The 16,797-nt window shown below is 40.1% G+C and overlaps 1 protein-coding gene across 1 annotated transcript in view; it reads left to right on the forward strand.

Moving 5' to 3' along the window:
* The window catches only part of ERN1 (endoplasmic reticulum to nucleus signaling 1), a 72,219-nt gene that overhangs the window by 52,199 nt on the left and 3,223 nt on the right, over positions 1-16,797 (forward strand). The window contains exons 8-21 of the mRNA XM_026678743.2: positions 10-271; positions 2,297-2,375; positions 2,832-2,988; positions 4,378-4,496; positions 5,902-6,093; positions 6,807-7,065; positions 7,754-7,844; positions 9,530-9,719; positions 11,168-11,267; positions 11,939-12,138; positions 13,403-13,550; positions 14,828-14,955; positions 16,233-16,356; positions 16,475-16,542. Coding sequence (XP_026534528.1) covers positions 10-271; positions 2,297-2,375; positions 2,832-2,988; positions 4,378-4,496; positions 5,902-6,093; positions 6,807-7,065; positions 7,754-7,844; positions 9,530-9,719; positions 11,168-11,267; positions 11,939-12,138; positions 13,403-13,550; positions 14,828-14,955; positions 16,233-16,356; positions 16,475-16,542 — 2,117 coding nt within the window. The remainder of the gene's footprint in view (positions 1-9; positions 272-2,296; positions 2,376-2,831; positions 2,989-4,377; positions 4,497-5,901; positions 6,094-6,806; positions 7,066-7,753; positions 7,845-9,529; positions 9,720-11,167; positions 11,268-11,938; positions 12,139-13,402; positions 13,551-14,827; positions 14,956-16,232; positions 16,357-16,474; positions 16,543-16,797) is intronic.

Raw genomic sequence — 16,797 nt, forward strand, 5'->3', positions numbered from 1 at the left:
CCATTCCAGAAATGTCTCACTTTGCATCTAATGGAGACGGACTAGTGGTGACTGTGGACAGTGAGTCCGGGGATGTCTTGTGGATCCAGAATTACGGATCCCCTGTTGTAGCTTTTTACATCTGGCAGCGGGAAGGCTTGTGGAAAGTAATGCACACCAATGTGGGAGTAGAAACCCTGCGCTACTTGACGTTCATGTCCGGTGAAGTTGGGCGCATCACTAAATGGAAATATCCATTTCCCAAAGAAACTGAGGCGAAAAGCAAACTAATGTGAGTATGAGAGCTTCCCCACCCTTCCCCCAATCATGGGCTGTTTGCTTGTTTGTCAAAAATTGTTCATTTAATATTATCAAATCAGCTCAGGCATTCTCTTGCAGGGATTCAGTAATCAATCTGATTTAGTATGGGATTCAAGTACAGTCTCCCATTACAGGTAGTCAGTTTATTTAGTGGCCATTCAAGTTACAAGGGGACTATGTTATGACTGTTTTTCACCCTTAAAACCATTACAGCATGGTCACGTGATGAAAATTGAGATGCTTGGCAACTGGCATGTACTTATGATGGTGGCAGAGTCATGTGATCATGTTTTGTGACCTCTGACAAGCAACGTCGATTGGGAAGCCAGATTCATTAAAACAGCCATGTTATTAACTTAACAATGGCAGTGATTCACTTAACAACTGCGGCAAGAAAGGTCATAAAGCGGAGCAAAGCTCACTTTAACAGTTGTTTCACTTAACAACAGAAATATTGGGCTCAACTGCACTTGCCGACAGCCTATTTTCATGGATGAAGAGCACTTTGCATTGAAAAGAATTCAAATATCCTAGGCTCCAGATACCTCTTCTGGGGCCATTATTAACATTTCCTCATGAGAATCTCCACAGGCAACGTTTACGCCAACCCCAAAACAAGAGCAAAAATAAGCTGCTGCACAGGGGCCACAAAAGATGCAAACAGACACCCAAGATTTGCTTTCTGTTGCAAAGATATCTCCTACACAGTTTTAATAAAATCCTGCAGACGTAGACAGGTGCGGTAGACATTTAGACAAAAGGTTAGATAGGGGCTGCTTTGCCTGAGGCCTGAATGTCTCTCTGGGTCTAGGACATAGTTTGAGGGCAGCCATTAAGGATCATGGCTGGGGTGTTGTTCACTACATCAGTAATCCTAATGCAGTGAGCCAAAAGGTTTTTTGTGTGTGTGAGAGAGAGAGACACAGGCATAAGTGCAGGGAAAAACCAGGCTGTGCCAATAGTTAATCCATACCAAAAAAATTGTTACCACCCTTTTGTGGCACTCAGAAAAGGTTCTAATACATTTCACATAGAGGTGGATACTGCCAGGTGTTACCCAGAAACAGGGTAAAAAGCCCCATATTTAAAACTTGCCTCTTTTTTCTCATCTGTCCTTTTTTATGAATGCATACTGGCCTAGTAAGCATGAATATGTTGAGAGCAATATTTACGGAGAATGATATACAACTGAAAATAGAGAGCGGAAGAAGGAAAGGAGAGGAGAGAGTGTATATTGTTCAAGTCTCCATTAGGGCCTTGGTAATTCCTTGGCACGCTGATCTTCGTAGGGCCTTTCTGCAATAATCATTTTAGGACTATCAGTGTAATCCCTGGACCTATACAGGAGGCCCTTGACTTATGACCATTCATTTAGCAACTGTTCAAATTTTCAGTGGCAGTAAAAAAAAAAGTGACTTATGTGTGGTTCTCCCACTTATGACGGTTGCAGCATCTCCCTGGCCACATGATCAAAATTTGAGTGCTTGGCATGTATCTACAATGGTTGTAGCATCTCAGGATCATGTGATCACCATTGACAACCTTCTCAGCCGGCTTTCCAACAAGCAAAGTCAATGGGGGAAGCCAGATTCGCTTCATGACCCCATGATTTGCTTAACTGCCGTGATTCAGTTAACAACCGTTGCAAGCAAGGTCGCAAAATCAGGCACGATGCATTTAACCCCTGCCTTGCATAGCAATGGAAATTCTGGTTCCAACTGTGGTCATACGTCAAGGACAGCCTGTACGGTATTCTTCAATCAATCTCTTTTTATTTGAGAACCCATAATAATAGGTTAAGTCCAAGGGTCCATTTTGTTTATTTCCAAGGGCAATTGCAAGGCAAAGTTTAATTCAATCGTTTCCCTATTTTCATAATCTTCCTTAATGTAAAACATTTGTATAAGCCTCGGGCACTATACCTGTTGGGTGTGCTGGATAATATAGGCATGGCACTATTAATTTTTCTTCCTGATCTCCCATGTTCTTCCTCTAGGCCAACACTTTATGTAGGGAAATACTCTACCGGCTTATACGCTTCACCATCGATGGTACACGAAGGAGTGGCTATTATGGTATGTGTGCAGAGCTGATGTAACCCATAAATCAGCTTTCCCGCTTCTTTGTCTATTCCACCAGAGTTTGGATGTACATCTAGTATATTTAATGAATTCTGTTTATTTTCCTTTATTTGGTTTAATTAAAGAAACAAGAAATACAAGTATTTAAGTCCAACGTAAGCTACCACATGTTTTAAACTCCCATGTTTAAGAATCTCTGCCTGTGTGACTGGCAGCAGTGGCTTGTGTGAATTACAGTTCCAAATTTCTGAAAAGCATAAGCTGCCTGTCCCCAAATTGAATTTAAAAAAAATAGAAAAGCTATGTGAATTCTACAGAGCTGTGCCTAAATGTGAAATGTTTAACTGCATGAAAACATTTATTTTGTGTTACGTTTGTAAAGTATTAAATGTTCCATTCCTGTCCCTAAAGATTCCATATTTTTTTCGTCATTCCTCTCTCTCTCTCCAGCCCCGGGGAAGTCCCATTCCATTGATAGAAGGCCCAAAAATACAAGGAGTCACCATTGAAGAATGTGTGATCACCCCTAGTACTGATCTTAGGTTTCAGCCTGGATTTAAGTCAAAGAAAGGACTCCATTATCTGAGGAACCACTGGCTTTTAATAGGTACCCGAAAGGCTTTTTCTACATTATACTGCCCTCTGGTGAACAAAATGGAAAATTAAAATAAGTATTACATTCTTGAAGCATACTGTCCAAGTAAACCCAACTGTATTTCCATTTCCTTTTGGGTGGATTTTTAATAAACAAGAGATGGAAAAATAATAAAATTCTCTTTTCTATGAATATATTAACAATAATGCATAAAAAAGCAGTTTCATAGAAGCCAGTCAATTGCTACCATATTATAATTGGTTTAATTTAAAGTTTTAAAAATTTCTATGTTTCTGTCCTTTTGCAAAATATATATCAGGAAGGGGAAAAATCATTTTAAGTATAATAAGATTATTATGAAGTACAAAAAGCATGCTCCAAAGTTACATCTTGAGCTCCTGACTTGTTGAGTTCATTTGCTATCATTAAGTTGAAACCCAGAACCGAAGCTTTAATGAACTAGCAATGTGATTCTTTTCAGATCCTGCGTATTAATGTAAAAGGATACAAGGTGCAACTATTCCACAGAATAGTTTTGAATAGAATTCAAAACTGGTTGCAGGAATTGGGTTTCTCTAATCTAGTGAAAAGAAGGACTAGGGGTGACATGATAGCAGTGTTCCAGTATCTCAGGGGCTGCCACAAAGAAGAGGGAGTCAAGCTATTCTCCAAAGCGCCTGAAGGCAGGACAAGAAGCAATGGGTGGAAACTAATCAAGGAGAGAAGCAACCTAGAACTAAGGAGAAATTTCCTGACAGTTAGAACAATTAATCAGTGGAACAACTTGCCTCCAGAAGTTGTAAATGCTCCAACACTGGAAGTTTTTAAGAAGAGATTGGACAACCATTTGTCTGAAATAATATAAGGTTTCCTGCCTGAGCAGGGGCTTGGACTAGAAGTCCACCAAGGTCCCTTCCAACTCTGTTATTCTGTAATGTTTTCTCTTTTAAGTGAGATTGGGTAAACTCTTAAGACTGGTGTAAAGAAATTTTGGCTCTGGATATTTGCGGAACTACAACTCCAGACATTCATTCTCAGCCAGCCTAGCCAATAAGGAAGAGTTCTAGGGAAGGGATGACAACCAACTTCTGAAGCCATGTGGATTCTAGTCTTAGAAGGCAACCTTATTGAGTGACTGCTATTATGATAGCTGAGTGGCAACTCAGACACAACCAATCTTGGGAACAAATAATAGTGAAGGACAGTTATTGGCTTCTTGCCTTGTTTGCAATATTCCAAGAAATTGGTCACTATTGGAAATTGAATTCTGAGTTAAATTAATCTTTGGTCATCTAACTGGGACTGTTCCTTGTTTTCTTGTATTAATTGTACTGTGTGAAACAAGTTTTGTGGACATTTTCCCCCCTTTGGGAATAACAGAAACCATGTTCCTATTTGAAGGGCACCATGAGACCCCATTATCCGCCTCAACCAGGATCCTGGAGAAATTTCCAAGCAACTTGCCGAAACGTCAGGAAAATGTGATCCCAGCAGATTCAGACAAAAAAGCTTTTGAAGAGGTTTGTTTGTTTGTTTTTTTAAAAAACCAGTTAACAAATTTAGTAGAGAATATTCCACGTGCATAAAATAAATAGATTCAACCATCAAACATTATCAGTACATCTTCCCAAGCAAATATATTATTCATATATTTCTTTTTCAGGAGCTTATGTCATTCTTAAAGGCCAAGCAGCCTTTTCAAATTAGCTTACTTGCAAAATAAAAATAAACACAAATATCAAATGAATATTAATATCTCCAGAATTCCACAAAGCTATGTAAAATCAGCAATGAAGAACTAGAATGAAAAATCCTATTTAGAGATCAGTTAGAAACCCTAACTATTCAAATTAACCTGCTTAAAAGAAGATGTGAACAGTGGTGGGGTTTTTGGACATGCATTTTAATATGTCATATGTAATATAACAATCGATTCTAGGACGATGCATTCCCCATTTAAAAATGTGTTAATAGGCCCTGTTGATGACCTTATGACTAAAATCATTCCTCAGATTACCTCAAATGGTTTGGCCATTACCTTGCCATTGAAGAACTAATTCCCAATTATATCTTCTTTGTACACAACAATACTTCATTCAAAATGGAATTGTTGCATTTCATTCGCTAGGAGATGCACAGGAAGAGTTTGCAGCTCTCTTCACCAGAATCAATGGTTTTATAGGTCTTGCAGAAAAACAGGAAACAGAGGGTATGGGTGGGCTTCTTGTGTAACATGGTAAGGACCCCAGTTATATATTCAAAGGTTAGGAGCCCTGCAGAAGATGTTAAGCATGCCTGAGCTCTGAATAAGAGTTCAGTGAGGGCCCTAGGCAAGAGTGGAATATCCACTCTTGATATTGTTGATTGAGAAATGAAAAATTGATTGAGAAATATTGGTAGCCTACCTTTGAAAGAAAGGACTCACTGGGGAAGAGCCTAACGCTGGGAGCGATTGGGGGCAAAAGAAGAACAGAATGACAGAGAATGAGGTGGCTGGATGGAGTCACTGAAGCAGTAGGTGTGAGCTTAAATGGACTCCGGGGGATGGTAGAGGATAGGAAGGCCTGGAGGAACATTGTCCATGGGGTCGCGATGGGTTGGACACGACTTTGCGACTAACAACAGCAACAACCTTTGAAAGTAGACAGAAGAAACAGATCAACTGGGAAGAGTTGGTTACTTTCTACATTGAATTTAGAATTAAAAAAAATAATTTTCATAAATCTGAAATGTTGTGAAACTGTCAACATTAAACCTGATCTTTGAAAACTTGGTATATTTTTGCTGGGTCCAGTTTTCACACTCTCATAGCAAAGATGAAAATGGAATCTTTGCATTATTTTCTCTTAATCGTTCAAGAAACAAACCTAAGCTGTCGTACCAGAGAGGGGAATCATTCAAATTGATGCAGTTCTTGCTTCTCAGGCAATTAATATGGCTGGCAGTCCCGGGAAGAATTTGCCGGACCCTGTTCCAGAGAATGCTGCCGAGACAACCAGCCCAACTACAACCCGACCAGAGGCTCCGGTTGATTCCATCCTGAAGGACTTTGCCACCGTTCTCTTGAGCACTTTCCTGCTCGTTGGCTGGGTAGCTTTTGTCATTACCTACCCCATGGTATGTGTGTGTGTGTGTGTAGCCATCATTTTAAAGCAATAGCCATGCTCGAAAAATATTCTATGAACTCTTGAACCAGGGATGTCTTAATAATAGAGGAACGACTTTCCTCCAGAAGCTGTGAATGCTTCAACACTGGAAGTTTTTAAAAAGATGTTGGATAAGCATTTGTCTGAAGTGGTGTAGGGTTTCCTGCCTAGGCAGAGGGTTGGACTAGAAGATCTCCAAGGTCCCTTCCAACTCTGTTATTCTATTCTACTCTAATATTAAACAATAGTGAATGGTTGGGCATGGATAAGGAGGTATAGACATGTTCCGTTATTTTACAAGAAACCCTTTAGACTTCGCAGGTCATCCAGTTTCTGCTTTCTAAGTGAAAAGTAAAATAAATAATCTTGCAATACAGATACTCTATTTTGCATTTGCCAAGAATTTTCTACATCACTGAAAACATATGAAATCAGACTTCCGTGCAATTGGGCATTGTGGTGTGAAAATTAAAGCCAACAGTGATAAAGTTAACCCTCTGTCTCAGTGAATGTGATATTTTTGGGTCTTTTCAGAAGCTTTCCTCAGACCAATATCTCTTCGTATTATAGTTCCCAGAATTAACTATGTATGAAATTGAAAGCATGAGGAAAGAGAGGGCTTTATGAGACCATTTTAAGCTCTTTCCTGTTGCTTAAGATTGTTGTTTTTTTAATTCTTTTAAGAGCATGCACCATCAGCAACAACGCCAGCACCAGCAATTCCAGAAACAGATCGAAGAGAAGCTGCAATTGTTGAAGCAGCAGCCTTTCAAACCTCCCCTAGACTTTCCTCCGGAGGCTCTTCTGGAGGGTCCTTGCGTCAGGCAAGATGGCTCAGCCACCAGCTCACCAACTATGTCACCAAAGACGTCAAACCACTCTGGTTACTCCAACCTCTCTGCCTCCGACGTTGGAAGCTGCCTTTCCACTGAACCTGAAGGAGGTGCTAAAACGTGACTATTTTTTTTTCTCAGTGGGTTTAGGATTAATTATATTTCCCATCAGACCTAATAGGTCAGAGTTGATCTGTAATATCGTTTAAGTTCAGGTATCTGTGATATTTTTTTAAGTTCAGGTTTGTATTAATGTGATGTAATCTGATTTTTAAACACTAGATGAAAACCTCATACAATTGTCCACTAAACCAATGTGTGTAAAAAGTCTTTATCTAGTACAGGTCCTCCACCGTACAATGTTTCTCATCCTTATAGGAACATTTCAGGATCTGCTATCTTCAAGTGAAGGGCTGGAAAGTTGATTCATCAGCAACCTTTTTTTAATCTGGATCTTTTCTAGATTGGATTTCAGTCCCTATAATTATTAGCTTTCATCATCACGAGAACTGAAATCCATCCCTCAATCAGGTTAGGGAAGTTATGTTATACATTGCAAGTTAACAAAATCTTAGGTCCATGAGCTGACCGTGCACCTTATTGATACTACTAAAGCATTTGTTTTCTTTGGTATATTTGAACTGCCATTGTTACCTTTGAAGTCTTGACTGCCTCAAAAGACACTTCTTAATTCCTTTTAATCCCTTTATCTTGACTCTTGGAATTGATACTTTAAACAGCTACTGAAAAATGTAATGTGTGGTTCTTTTTCTTCCTGTTTCTTTCCTGGCTTTTCAGATGGGAATGCAGGCACCATTGTGGTTGGGAAGATTTCATTCAATCCGAAGGATGTCCTTGGACATGGAGCCGAGGGGACAATTGTTTATAGGTAAAGCAAAAGACATATTTTCAGGAAATATTTCGTCATCTAGTGTTTCATCGATGCATTTGTAATAAATTATAACCAGGCGGATGTCCTTGCAGCTCTGTACAGGTAGTCCTCAACTTATGAGTGGTCATTTAATTACTGTTTAAAGTTATGACAGATTTTAAGAGAAGTTACGCTATCACCCGCCCTCAAAGTTACAACTTCCCTCCTCTGCAGTCACATGATTGCATTTTGCATGTTTGGCAGCCAATTCCCATTTATGATCAATCGCAGCATTCTGCAATCACGTGATCACAATTTGCTATGGCTTTTGCCATTTTCCAACAGTGCCAATATGCTGGATTCACAATCACATTAGCTTAAGAACCACATATTTCACTTAATAACCATGGTGATTCTCTTAGGAACATTGTAAAAACAGTAGTAAAATCAAGTCTGCTCACATAATACCTTGACTTACAACCGCAATGACTAGTAACAAAATTCCAGGCTCCATTGTTGTAAGTCAAGGACCACCTGTATATTGTTGAGAGACACCAGCCTTTCTTAAATTTTCCTTCATACCGCGTTGATCTGCCTTTTTACTAATTGTAAGAACAGAACCCTTTAGGCCAGTGGCCCCCAACCTTTTGGGCACCAGGGACCGGTTCTGTGGAGGGCAGTTTTTCCAACGGATTGGGAGGGGAGGGCCTGGTTTTATATGCTGCGCAAATGGAGCTTCACTTGCAGTGAGGCCTAGTTCTTAGCGGGCTCGGACCACTGCTGGTCCAGGGATTGGGGACCCCTGCTTTAGGCCATCAAATGTGGCTCAGTTTAAGAACTTAAAGTGTGGCTGAGTAACCTCCACCTGAACAAATCCTGTCCACCATCCTTTCCTGGGTTACTAATTCCACAGTCCAGCTGCTTTTCCTACTGTTTAGTCAGAATCTGCCTTCCTGTAACTTAGATCTATTTTGTACATTCTGAAATGAATGATGGCACACAGGTCCTGATCTTTTTTTCATGATGCCCCTTCAGGTACTTGAAAAGTGCTACTAAATGCGCTCAGTTGCTCTGATCATCTGTGCTTTTTGGGCATGCTGTGAAATTGTATGTGGATGATGCAATCTGCCTTTCCTGTTTATTCAATCTTAGGAGGGACTCAGGTGGCATCACTGTCCGTTTATTGTAGCCCTGACAGGTTTTTTTTTTTGCTGCCTTTCCCATCATATTTCCTTAGCAGAAAGGTTCTTCCAGAGACCAAGAAAAAGTTTTACACTGCGACTTTATACTAGGAACTTTGCACAGTGTACCTGTCTGCTACCCATGTCACTGTTTGTTTTCAGGTTAGAAAAATACACTACTCTCTTTGCAATAGCAATAGCACTTAGACTTATATACCGCTTTATAGTGCTTTACAGCCCTCTCAAAGCGGTTTACAGAGTCAGCCGGTTGCCCCCAACAATCTGGGTCCTCATTTTACCCACCTCGGAAGGATGGAAGGCTGAGTCAACCTTGAACCTGGTGGGATTCGATCTGCCAAAAGAGTGTCCCCCGCTCCCATAAATGTATCCACAGCCTAGGATATTCTTTCTAAACCAGATTAAAAATATTTTGAAATACTGTTGTAAGCTTCTTAACGCCGTATTCTGTCTGCATGGGTGAATGCTAAATCATTGCCCACTTGTATATTGGAATATCCACAGGGGCACGTTTGACAACAGAGATGTTGCCGTGAAGAGAATTCTCCCCGAATGTTTCAGCTTTGCTGACCGGGAGGTCCAGCTGCTGCGTGAATCTGATGAACACCCTCATGTAATCCGCTATTTTTGCACAGAGAGGGACCGCCAGTTCCAGTACATTGCTCTGGAACTCTGTGCTGCCACCTTACAGGAGGTAAACCTGAATTATATATCTTTTGTGTGATGATGATGATGATGATGATGATGATTATTATTATTATTATTATTATTATTATTATCATTATTATCATTATTATCATTATTAAACAGATTTATATGGCTGACCAACTCACAACAGGCAGTTTATGTCATTAAAATCCACCACATAAAAACATCTTGACCCTCCCCTTAGCTTTCAGGTTTAAACCCAGACTGCTGGTGAAACTCGCCAGCCCCTTATTCCTCATTGGCTGAATGACTGTGGAGATTCTCAGTCATCCAGGTCATGGTTGTCCCAAACGTGCTTTCTCAAGAAGCAACTGGACTTTTTTGTGTATTTCCTTAAAGACGTTTTGCTTCTCATCCAAGAAGCTCCAGAACTGAAGAAGCTTCTTGGATGAGAAGTGAAACATCTTCAAGGAAAAACAAAGAAAGTCCAGTTGCCGTTTGAAAAAGCACCTTTGGGACATTGTCTGAGTGTGCCAATCAAAACAAATCCCATTGCGCCCCCAATCTGTCTCTTCCTGTGGTATCTATAGATAGCAGATACAGTTTTGGGCTTTTTCCCCTTTGCGTCTCATTCACCTGGGAATCTTTCTGGCTGTCCTGTAATTTGAAAGCTTTGTTGCTGCCTCTTATCACTCTTGCTCTCGAGTAAACTGTGTATCTCTTTCTTTAAAGTCTTCCCTTAAGGACTCCTAGGTCCCGTGTCTCCTTTGGCTCCCTCTTCTTCCCTTTGCCCAGTGCCTCCAGGCTGAGCTTCTCCTGCTTCTCCTCTCCTGTCTCCCTTTGTGTGTCTCTCTATGTCCAATCTGCTGTCACCTGGTGGAATCCCTGAATTTACAGCTCCACAAGAGAATCTTTTTTTCCTCTGGTTTTGCCTCCTTCCAATTACAAGGCTCTGTAACTCAGTTTTTCGCACCCAAACATTTCAGATCAAGCCCCAACCAGTTTGCACCATCCATTTCCCAATTCTACTGCTACTTTCTGGGTTACACACTTCATGGGAATTGTAGTCCCAAATACCAGGTGGTCATTTGGTTACCTCTCCTACAGAAGTCTATGGAAATTCTTAACCATCCAGGGCATGATTGTCCCAAAGGTGCTCTTCCAAAAAGCAATTGGATTTTCTTTGTTTTTTCCTTGAAAAAAACTTCTCTTCCTTCTCATCCTAGAAGCTTTTTCAGTTCTGACTGAATAGTTCAGTTCAGTCAGAAATGAAGAAGGTTTGTGGATGAGAAATCAAATGTTTTCAAGGAAAAAAAACAAGAAAGTCCAATTGCCTTTTGGAAAAGCACCTTTGGGACTCTCCTACACAAGTTACACGCCCCAGTGACATGCATGTTTACCTAGAAACAAATTGCTGCTTGGTCTGCTTTCCAGAGAGACTACAGAGCATTGCAACGTTAATCTCGTTCTGATTTTTTGTATGTGTAATTTTAGTATGTGGAACAGAAGGACTTTGGTCATCACGGCTTGCAGCCAATCACCCTCTTACAGCAGACCATGTCTGGCATGGCTTATCTTCACTCTCTCAATATAGGTAAGAAGCCTTTTTATTTTAATGAGCAGCTCTCTCGCTGCCTTTTTTAAGGGAAGAATTAGAGGCTTAGTCTGGGGTGATAATATTTTTTTCAGGAAATTGAGGAAGCTTCTGGGGTTGTGAGATGGAAAGTAAACAAATGAAGGCCAGAGCTACTGTTTTATGTAATAGCAACATTATACATTTGGCTGGAAGTTGATGAGAAGATGAGAAGTCAACGTAACAAAGGCGGGATAAAAATGTAGGAATTAGATATATAATGAGGGGGTGCTAAACATCTCTTTTAGTGAGCTGCATAATCCATGGATTATAGGGTTGACTTTCTTCTCTAAGAGGAAAAATGGGAAAGATGCATGTTATTAAAATAAGATCATTTCTGCATCAGTGACTTTATATCATTATAATAATGGCTCTGTGTGTGGGTGTGTGTACGTGCTACAAAGAAGCTGTTGTGTAGTATCCCCATCCATCATCATAACATTATAAAACCTATACTTGGGGCTCTTATGGTGGTACCACAGCAGTTTGATGATGACAGATTATGCCATAAATAAGCAGTATGGGAATAAGCCAAGTCTATAATCAGTCTGGATTTTGAGATGAGGTCAGCATCCTGAAGCAGTAAGTTGGCTCTTTTCTCACTTGGGGTCTTCCTCGTGCCTTCCTTTCAGTCCACAGAGACCTGAAGCCCCACAACATCCTCATCTCTATGCCGAATGCCCATGGCAAGGTAAAAGCCATGATTTCCGACTTTGGCCTCTGCAAGAAGCTTGCAGTCGGCAGGCACAGTTTTAGCCGCCGGTCTGGAGTCCCAGGCACCGAAGGTTGGATTGCTCCGGAGATACTGAGCGAGGACTGCAAAGAGAATCCGGTAAGTCACAAGCATTTTGCTCGTTTGCTTTGAATCTTTTTTTGCTGAGGTTTCCTTGAACGGTGATTTGAATTAAGGCACATATTTATGTGACGGCCTCTTTTTCCCAAAGAAGGTGAGAAGCAGGGTAGGATATCCTGCAGAAATTTGAAAGGATTCACCTCTGGGACAGTTTTCCTTCCTAACAAGAAAGAGAGATCTGATCCCTCTTTAGGATAAAGTCAATCTTTAATAAGGTCCTAGACTGGCCTAGCTCTCTTTAGATAAGTGTGGATTTTGGAGTTCAGTCAGAAATTCCTTTTGGAGCACAGAACACAGAAAAGGGGCAAGGAAGGAACGTTTCCAATCTCTCCTTGGTCAGCTGGGAGAGTCAAGTCGTCAGCAATGTGATGTTGCTTTGGGTTTTACAAAATGCTGTAAACAGTGGAGAATAACAGTATTTGTAAATGCTGAATTTTTTAAATAGTATTTTACAGTTCCAGCTTCTTCTCTTGTCTTTTTTCAAAGTTCAGAGTCTTTCAAAACCCACTTAGGTTCCAAAGATTTCAATTTTAGAGTAAATTAATAAATCAAAGGCAACTGTTCTCATCCCTAATACAGCATTCAAGGATGAATAGCTGTTAACATTATTAGATAAATCTTTCAATTTAAGAGGGCACCATACTATGGTTTGATTTGATTTAAACTAAATCTATTTATTTCCTTTGTGTAGAGTTGTATCATATCTAGAGTTGCACAATGAGAAATAATGTATGTGTTTTAATGCTGAGGAAAGAGAACGTTTCAGATGTGTTTTGAACAAAAAATAAGGGAGCACACTTAGGAAAAGTAGTTTAGGAAAAAGGAATAAAAATTAAAGCATTCAAGAAAGCCCCCTTGTGTCAAACAACATGTACTGCCAACACAAGAATATCACATATTACTTTGAAATTAATATAGATTTAACATTTTTATTACTTATTATGTATTCAGCTAAATGTAAGATTTACCTTGTGCAATACAACCTCTATATTCACAAGTTCTGTAAATTATATTTAACCCTACTATCTTTAGAATTTTAGGAAGGTACTATAAATAATCCTGTTGAAATTCTCATATTTCTTATATCTTAGAAATTTATCTTTCTTTAAAATGGACAACATTCATTCATTCATTCAATCAATCAATGGATTTTTAAGGCTGTCCAACTCCCCAAAACTGCTCAGTGGCTTATAATCTTGTTAAAGATGCTGTATAGTAATTTTTTTTAATGGTTCTCTTGTAGACCCACACGGTGGATATTTTTTCAGCTGGTTGCGTTTTCTACTACGTGATATCAGAAGGCAACCATCCATTTGGCAAATCCCTGCAGCGGCAAGCCAACATTTTACTGGGTGCATATAGTCTGGATTTCCTAAATCTAGAAGTCCATGGTAAGCAGGCTAGGATTCAGTTGTTGATGATGATGATGTTTGTGGCATGCATACCTCCATATATCCAGCACAGCTACATGTGAAAACCTCCATATATCCAGCTACATGTGAAAACTGATGGTTGAGTTGGGGTTATATTTCATACTGAAGAATTTTCTGTGTGTGTTATATGTATGCAAGGAGTGATAGAATCTCACTGATTTCTGTAGAAGTTGGCTGAATTCAACAGTGAATTATTTTGTATGTTATCTTGATTTATCCAAAGTTATAATTGACTGTGCAGTCAGCCAAATATTTAGACTGGATTTGGCATGTTGTCCAACAGTAATAATCCATTCAGACTATATATAAATTAGTTTTTTACCTTATCCAGTTCTTCAAAACCATTTTATCAGAAGTCAGTCTTTTGTACCTCTGCTTTTCCTTTTATTTCCTTCTGTTCTTCTGGAAGGAATCTATTTTTTCTAAATAATATTGGATGCTGTTCATTATTATGCCTGTACATAATACAACTATTTAAACAGTGTACAACAGGACTGTCAAACTCACAAATGCCCAGGTTAGCAAAAGGGGGAAAAAATGGCAATACATCACATGAAGACACAAGTTTGACACCCCTAGTGTACATACAATTTAAACATAGTAGACAAGCACGTTATTGGCCTGTTGTTTCTGGTGTGATTCCTTTTGCTGGGTTTTTTTGAATCAGGTAAGCTTTGCCACTTATTTACCTGTCACAGATGTTTCCTTTATGCAATGCTTCATTAAGCTGTTTAACTATAATTGGATGTGCACTAATAAGTTATTTGAGGCAAAAGCCATGGCTCCTAAACAGCTGAACCCCAGCAATCCAGTCTCTGATGTAGTGCATTTTATTTGTTTATTAAATTTATGTGCCACCCATCTCGCTCTGAAAAGAGACTCTGGACGAATTTTGCAATTCCCACCAAAAGTGGATTGGATTACATTTGAATTATGCAGCAAACTATACTTTGATTTACTGATGAATAGTAGCAGCATTCTGGACCAAGCAACTCTGACAGTGCCAACAACTTTTCCTGCACAAGCAGTTAACAAAACATAGGCAATGCCATTAGGATCTATCCATATGCTATCCAGCCATAGAAGGAACCTATTGTTTTTGTGGTGGTTTTTTTTTCTTTTCTTTCAGGCACTGGGATTGTAGGTTTTGGCTTCCTGTCTCCTAAGGGAGAAAAATACTAGCTCTGTAAAAAGGCTCTGAATGCTCCAATTTGTTTTGGGTTTTTTTTCCACAGAGGACATTGTTGCACGTGACTTGATAGAGCAAATGATAAATATGGATCCTCAGAAACGACCTTCAGCTAATTGTGTCTTGAAACACCCTTTTTTCTGGAGCTTAGAGAAACAGCTTCAGTTTTTCCAGGTTGGTCATGGTTTTTTTCTGTCATCTATTCAACTTTGTGTGCTATAAATCTGCCCTACATTATACTCAGAAATATGGAGATTTTAATAGCAGTTGGGACCGACAATGCCATGGCTAAGTGATGCGGTCATAAAATTGGATGTCATGCAACCACGTTGTTTAGCGACGACAATCCTGGCAGTCCCAATTGACTCTGGGTGCACTAAGCAGGAAATAGTAGGAGTCCCAGGTAAAGAATGTGAGGGTGCCCAGAGGGATGGGGGGTGCTGGGGGAGGTCTGGGATGGCCGGTTGAGGTCATGTGTATTGGGGAAAGAGCTTGGGAGGCCTGGTGAAAGCCACGTGTGAGCACAGAAAGGCAGGAGGAGTTGTATGGCATGGCATGAGGACAGGAAGGATGGGATGGGATGGCATGGGATGGTGCAGCATAAGTGCAGGAAGGCCGGGCATTGGCTGTGTGATGCAGGTACCAATGTAGGAGTGCCTGAGGGCTGGCTTTTCCATTGAGAACAATCACTACTTTAAATGGTCACTAAAAGGATGGTTGGTAAGTGAGGATTATCTGTAGTACTTTGTACCTTCTGTTGCTTAGGATGTATGAATGATGCCTTAACTAACTGTCTAAATAAGTTATGCAGAATAATAATGCCAGTGGAATGAACTATGCAAAATTAGCAGTTTGTACCAGTTAACACTTTTTGCATATGTGGTTGGTAGAATTCCTATTTTTTTGTGAAAGCACTTCAGACTGCTTGGAAATCTAATTTACTCTTATGGTGAAGAATACAGCTTTACCTGTAAAACGTTTATGAATCAATTTAAGAAATATTTAAAATTATGTTGTTATGTTTGCTATGCTATGTATGTTATGTTATCCTGTAATTGTGTTATCATATTATAGGCTTTATAGTGCAGGTTGAACCTTTGCTAACTCTCTTAGCAATGAAGTACCAAGGGCCACGAACCAGGATCCTTCCCTTGCCTGACCTGATTTCAGGGCCACACTTGCACTAAAGCACTCATTGGTTTAGCCACAGCTTTTGAGGCCCTGCTGGAGGGCAGGTCCCTCTTTCAGTTTCTGCTCTCTCTCCTCTTGAGCTTATGACCATGAGCTTTATCAAAGCATAGATCATATCGGGGGAGGGGGACCCCCAAGGATGTAGCGAAAGCAACCGCAGCATCTTTGTCTTTTGCCCATTGGAGCAGCTTTTGAGACAGGAGTCCATGGAAGCTGGAAGCCAAACTTGATGGGCTCTAAATGTCTGATATTAATTGCAGGACGTGAGTGACCGGATAGAAAAAGAATCTCTAGATGGTCCAATAGTGAAGGAGCTGGAGAGAGGAGGAAGAGCTGTGGTGAAGATGGACTGGAGAGAGCACATAACCGTCCCGCTTCAGACAGGTTCAGCTTTATTTTCCTTACTTTCGGAGAGAACTCTCCTGTATTGTTTCAACTCATCTCGAGTGCAAAAATAGCTCTAGTTGGTTCTAAAAGTCTTCATTTGGATGTTTCTTGGCAGATCTTCGAAAGTTCCGGTCCTATAAAGGGGGCTCAGTAAGAGATCTCTTGAGGGCAATGAGGAACAAGGTATGTGTGTTTTGGGATTGCTGATTCCTTCTCAGATGCGTTTCTGGCTTCTAAATACAGGGGGATGCTCATTCATTGTGATAGCTGCCTCTCATATTCACATCAATTGCAATTTTGCAGTTACTTTGCAGTTAAATCCAGGAACAGTTCTGATTATCGGCTTTCTAAAATTTGTGTTTGAATAGAGCAGGGCTAAATAAAGAAGATTGATTCATTAAAACTGGGGGGGTCCCAACCCCCAGGCTGCAGTCCAGT

The sequence above is a fragment of the Notechis scutatus genome, chromosome 2, assembly GCF_049901735.1.
Source record: "Notechis scutatus isolate UNSWTSFEM ecotype Mainland chromosome 2, rNotScu1.2, whole genome shotgun sequence".
NCBI classification, from domain to species: Eukaryota; Metazoa; Chordata; class Lepidosauria; order Squamata; family Elapidae; genus Notechis; species Notechis scutatus.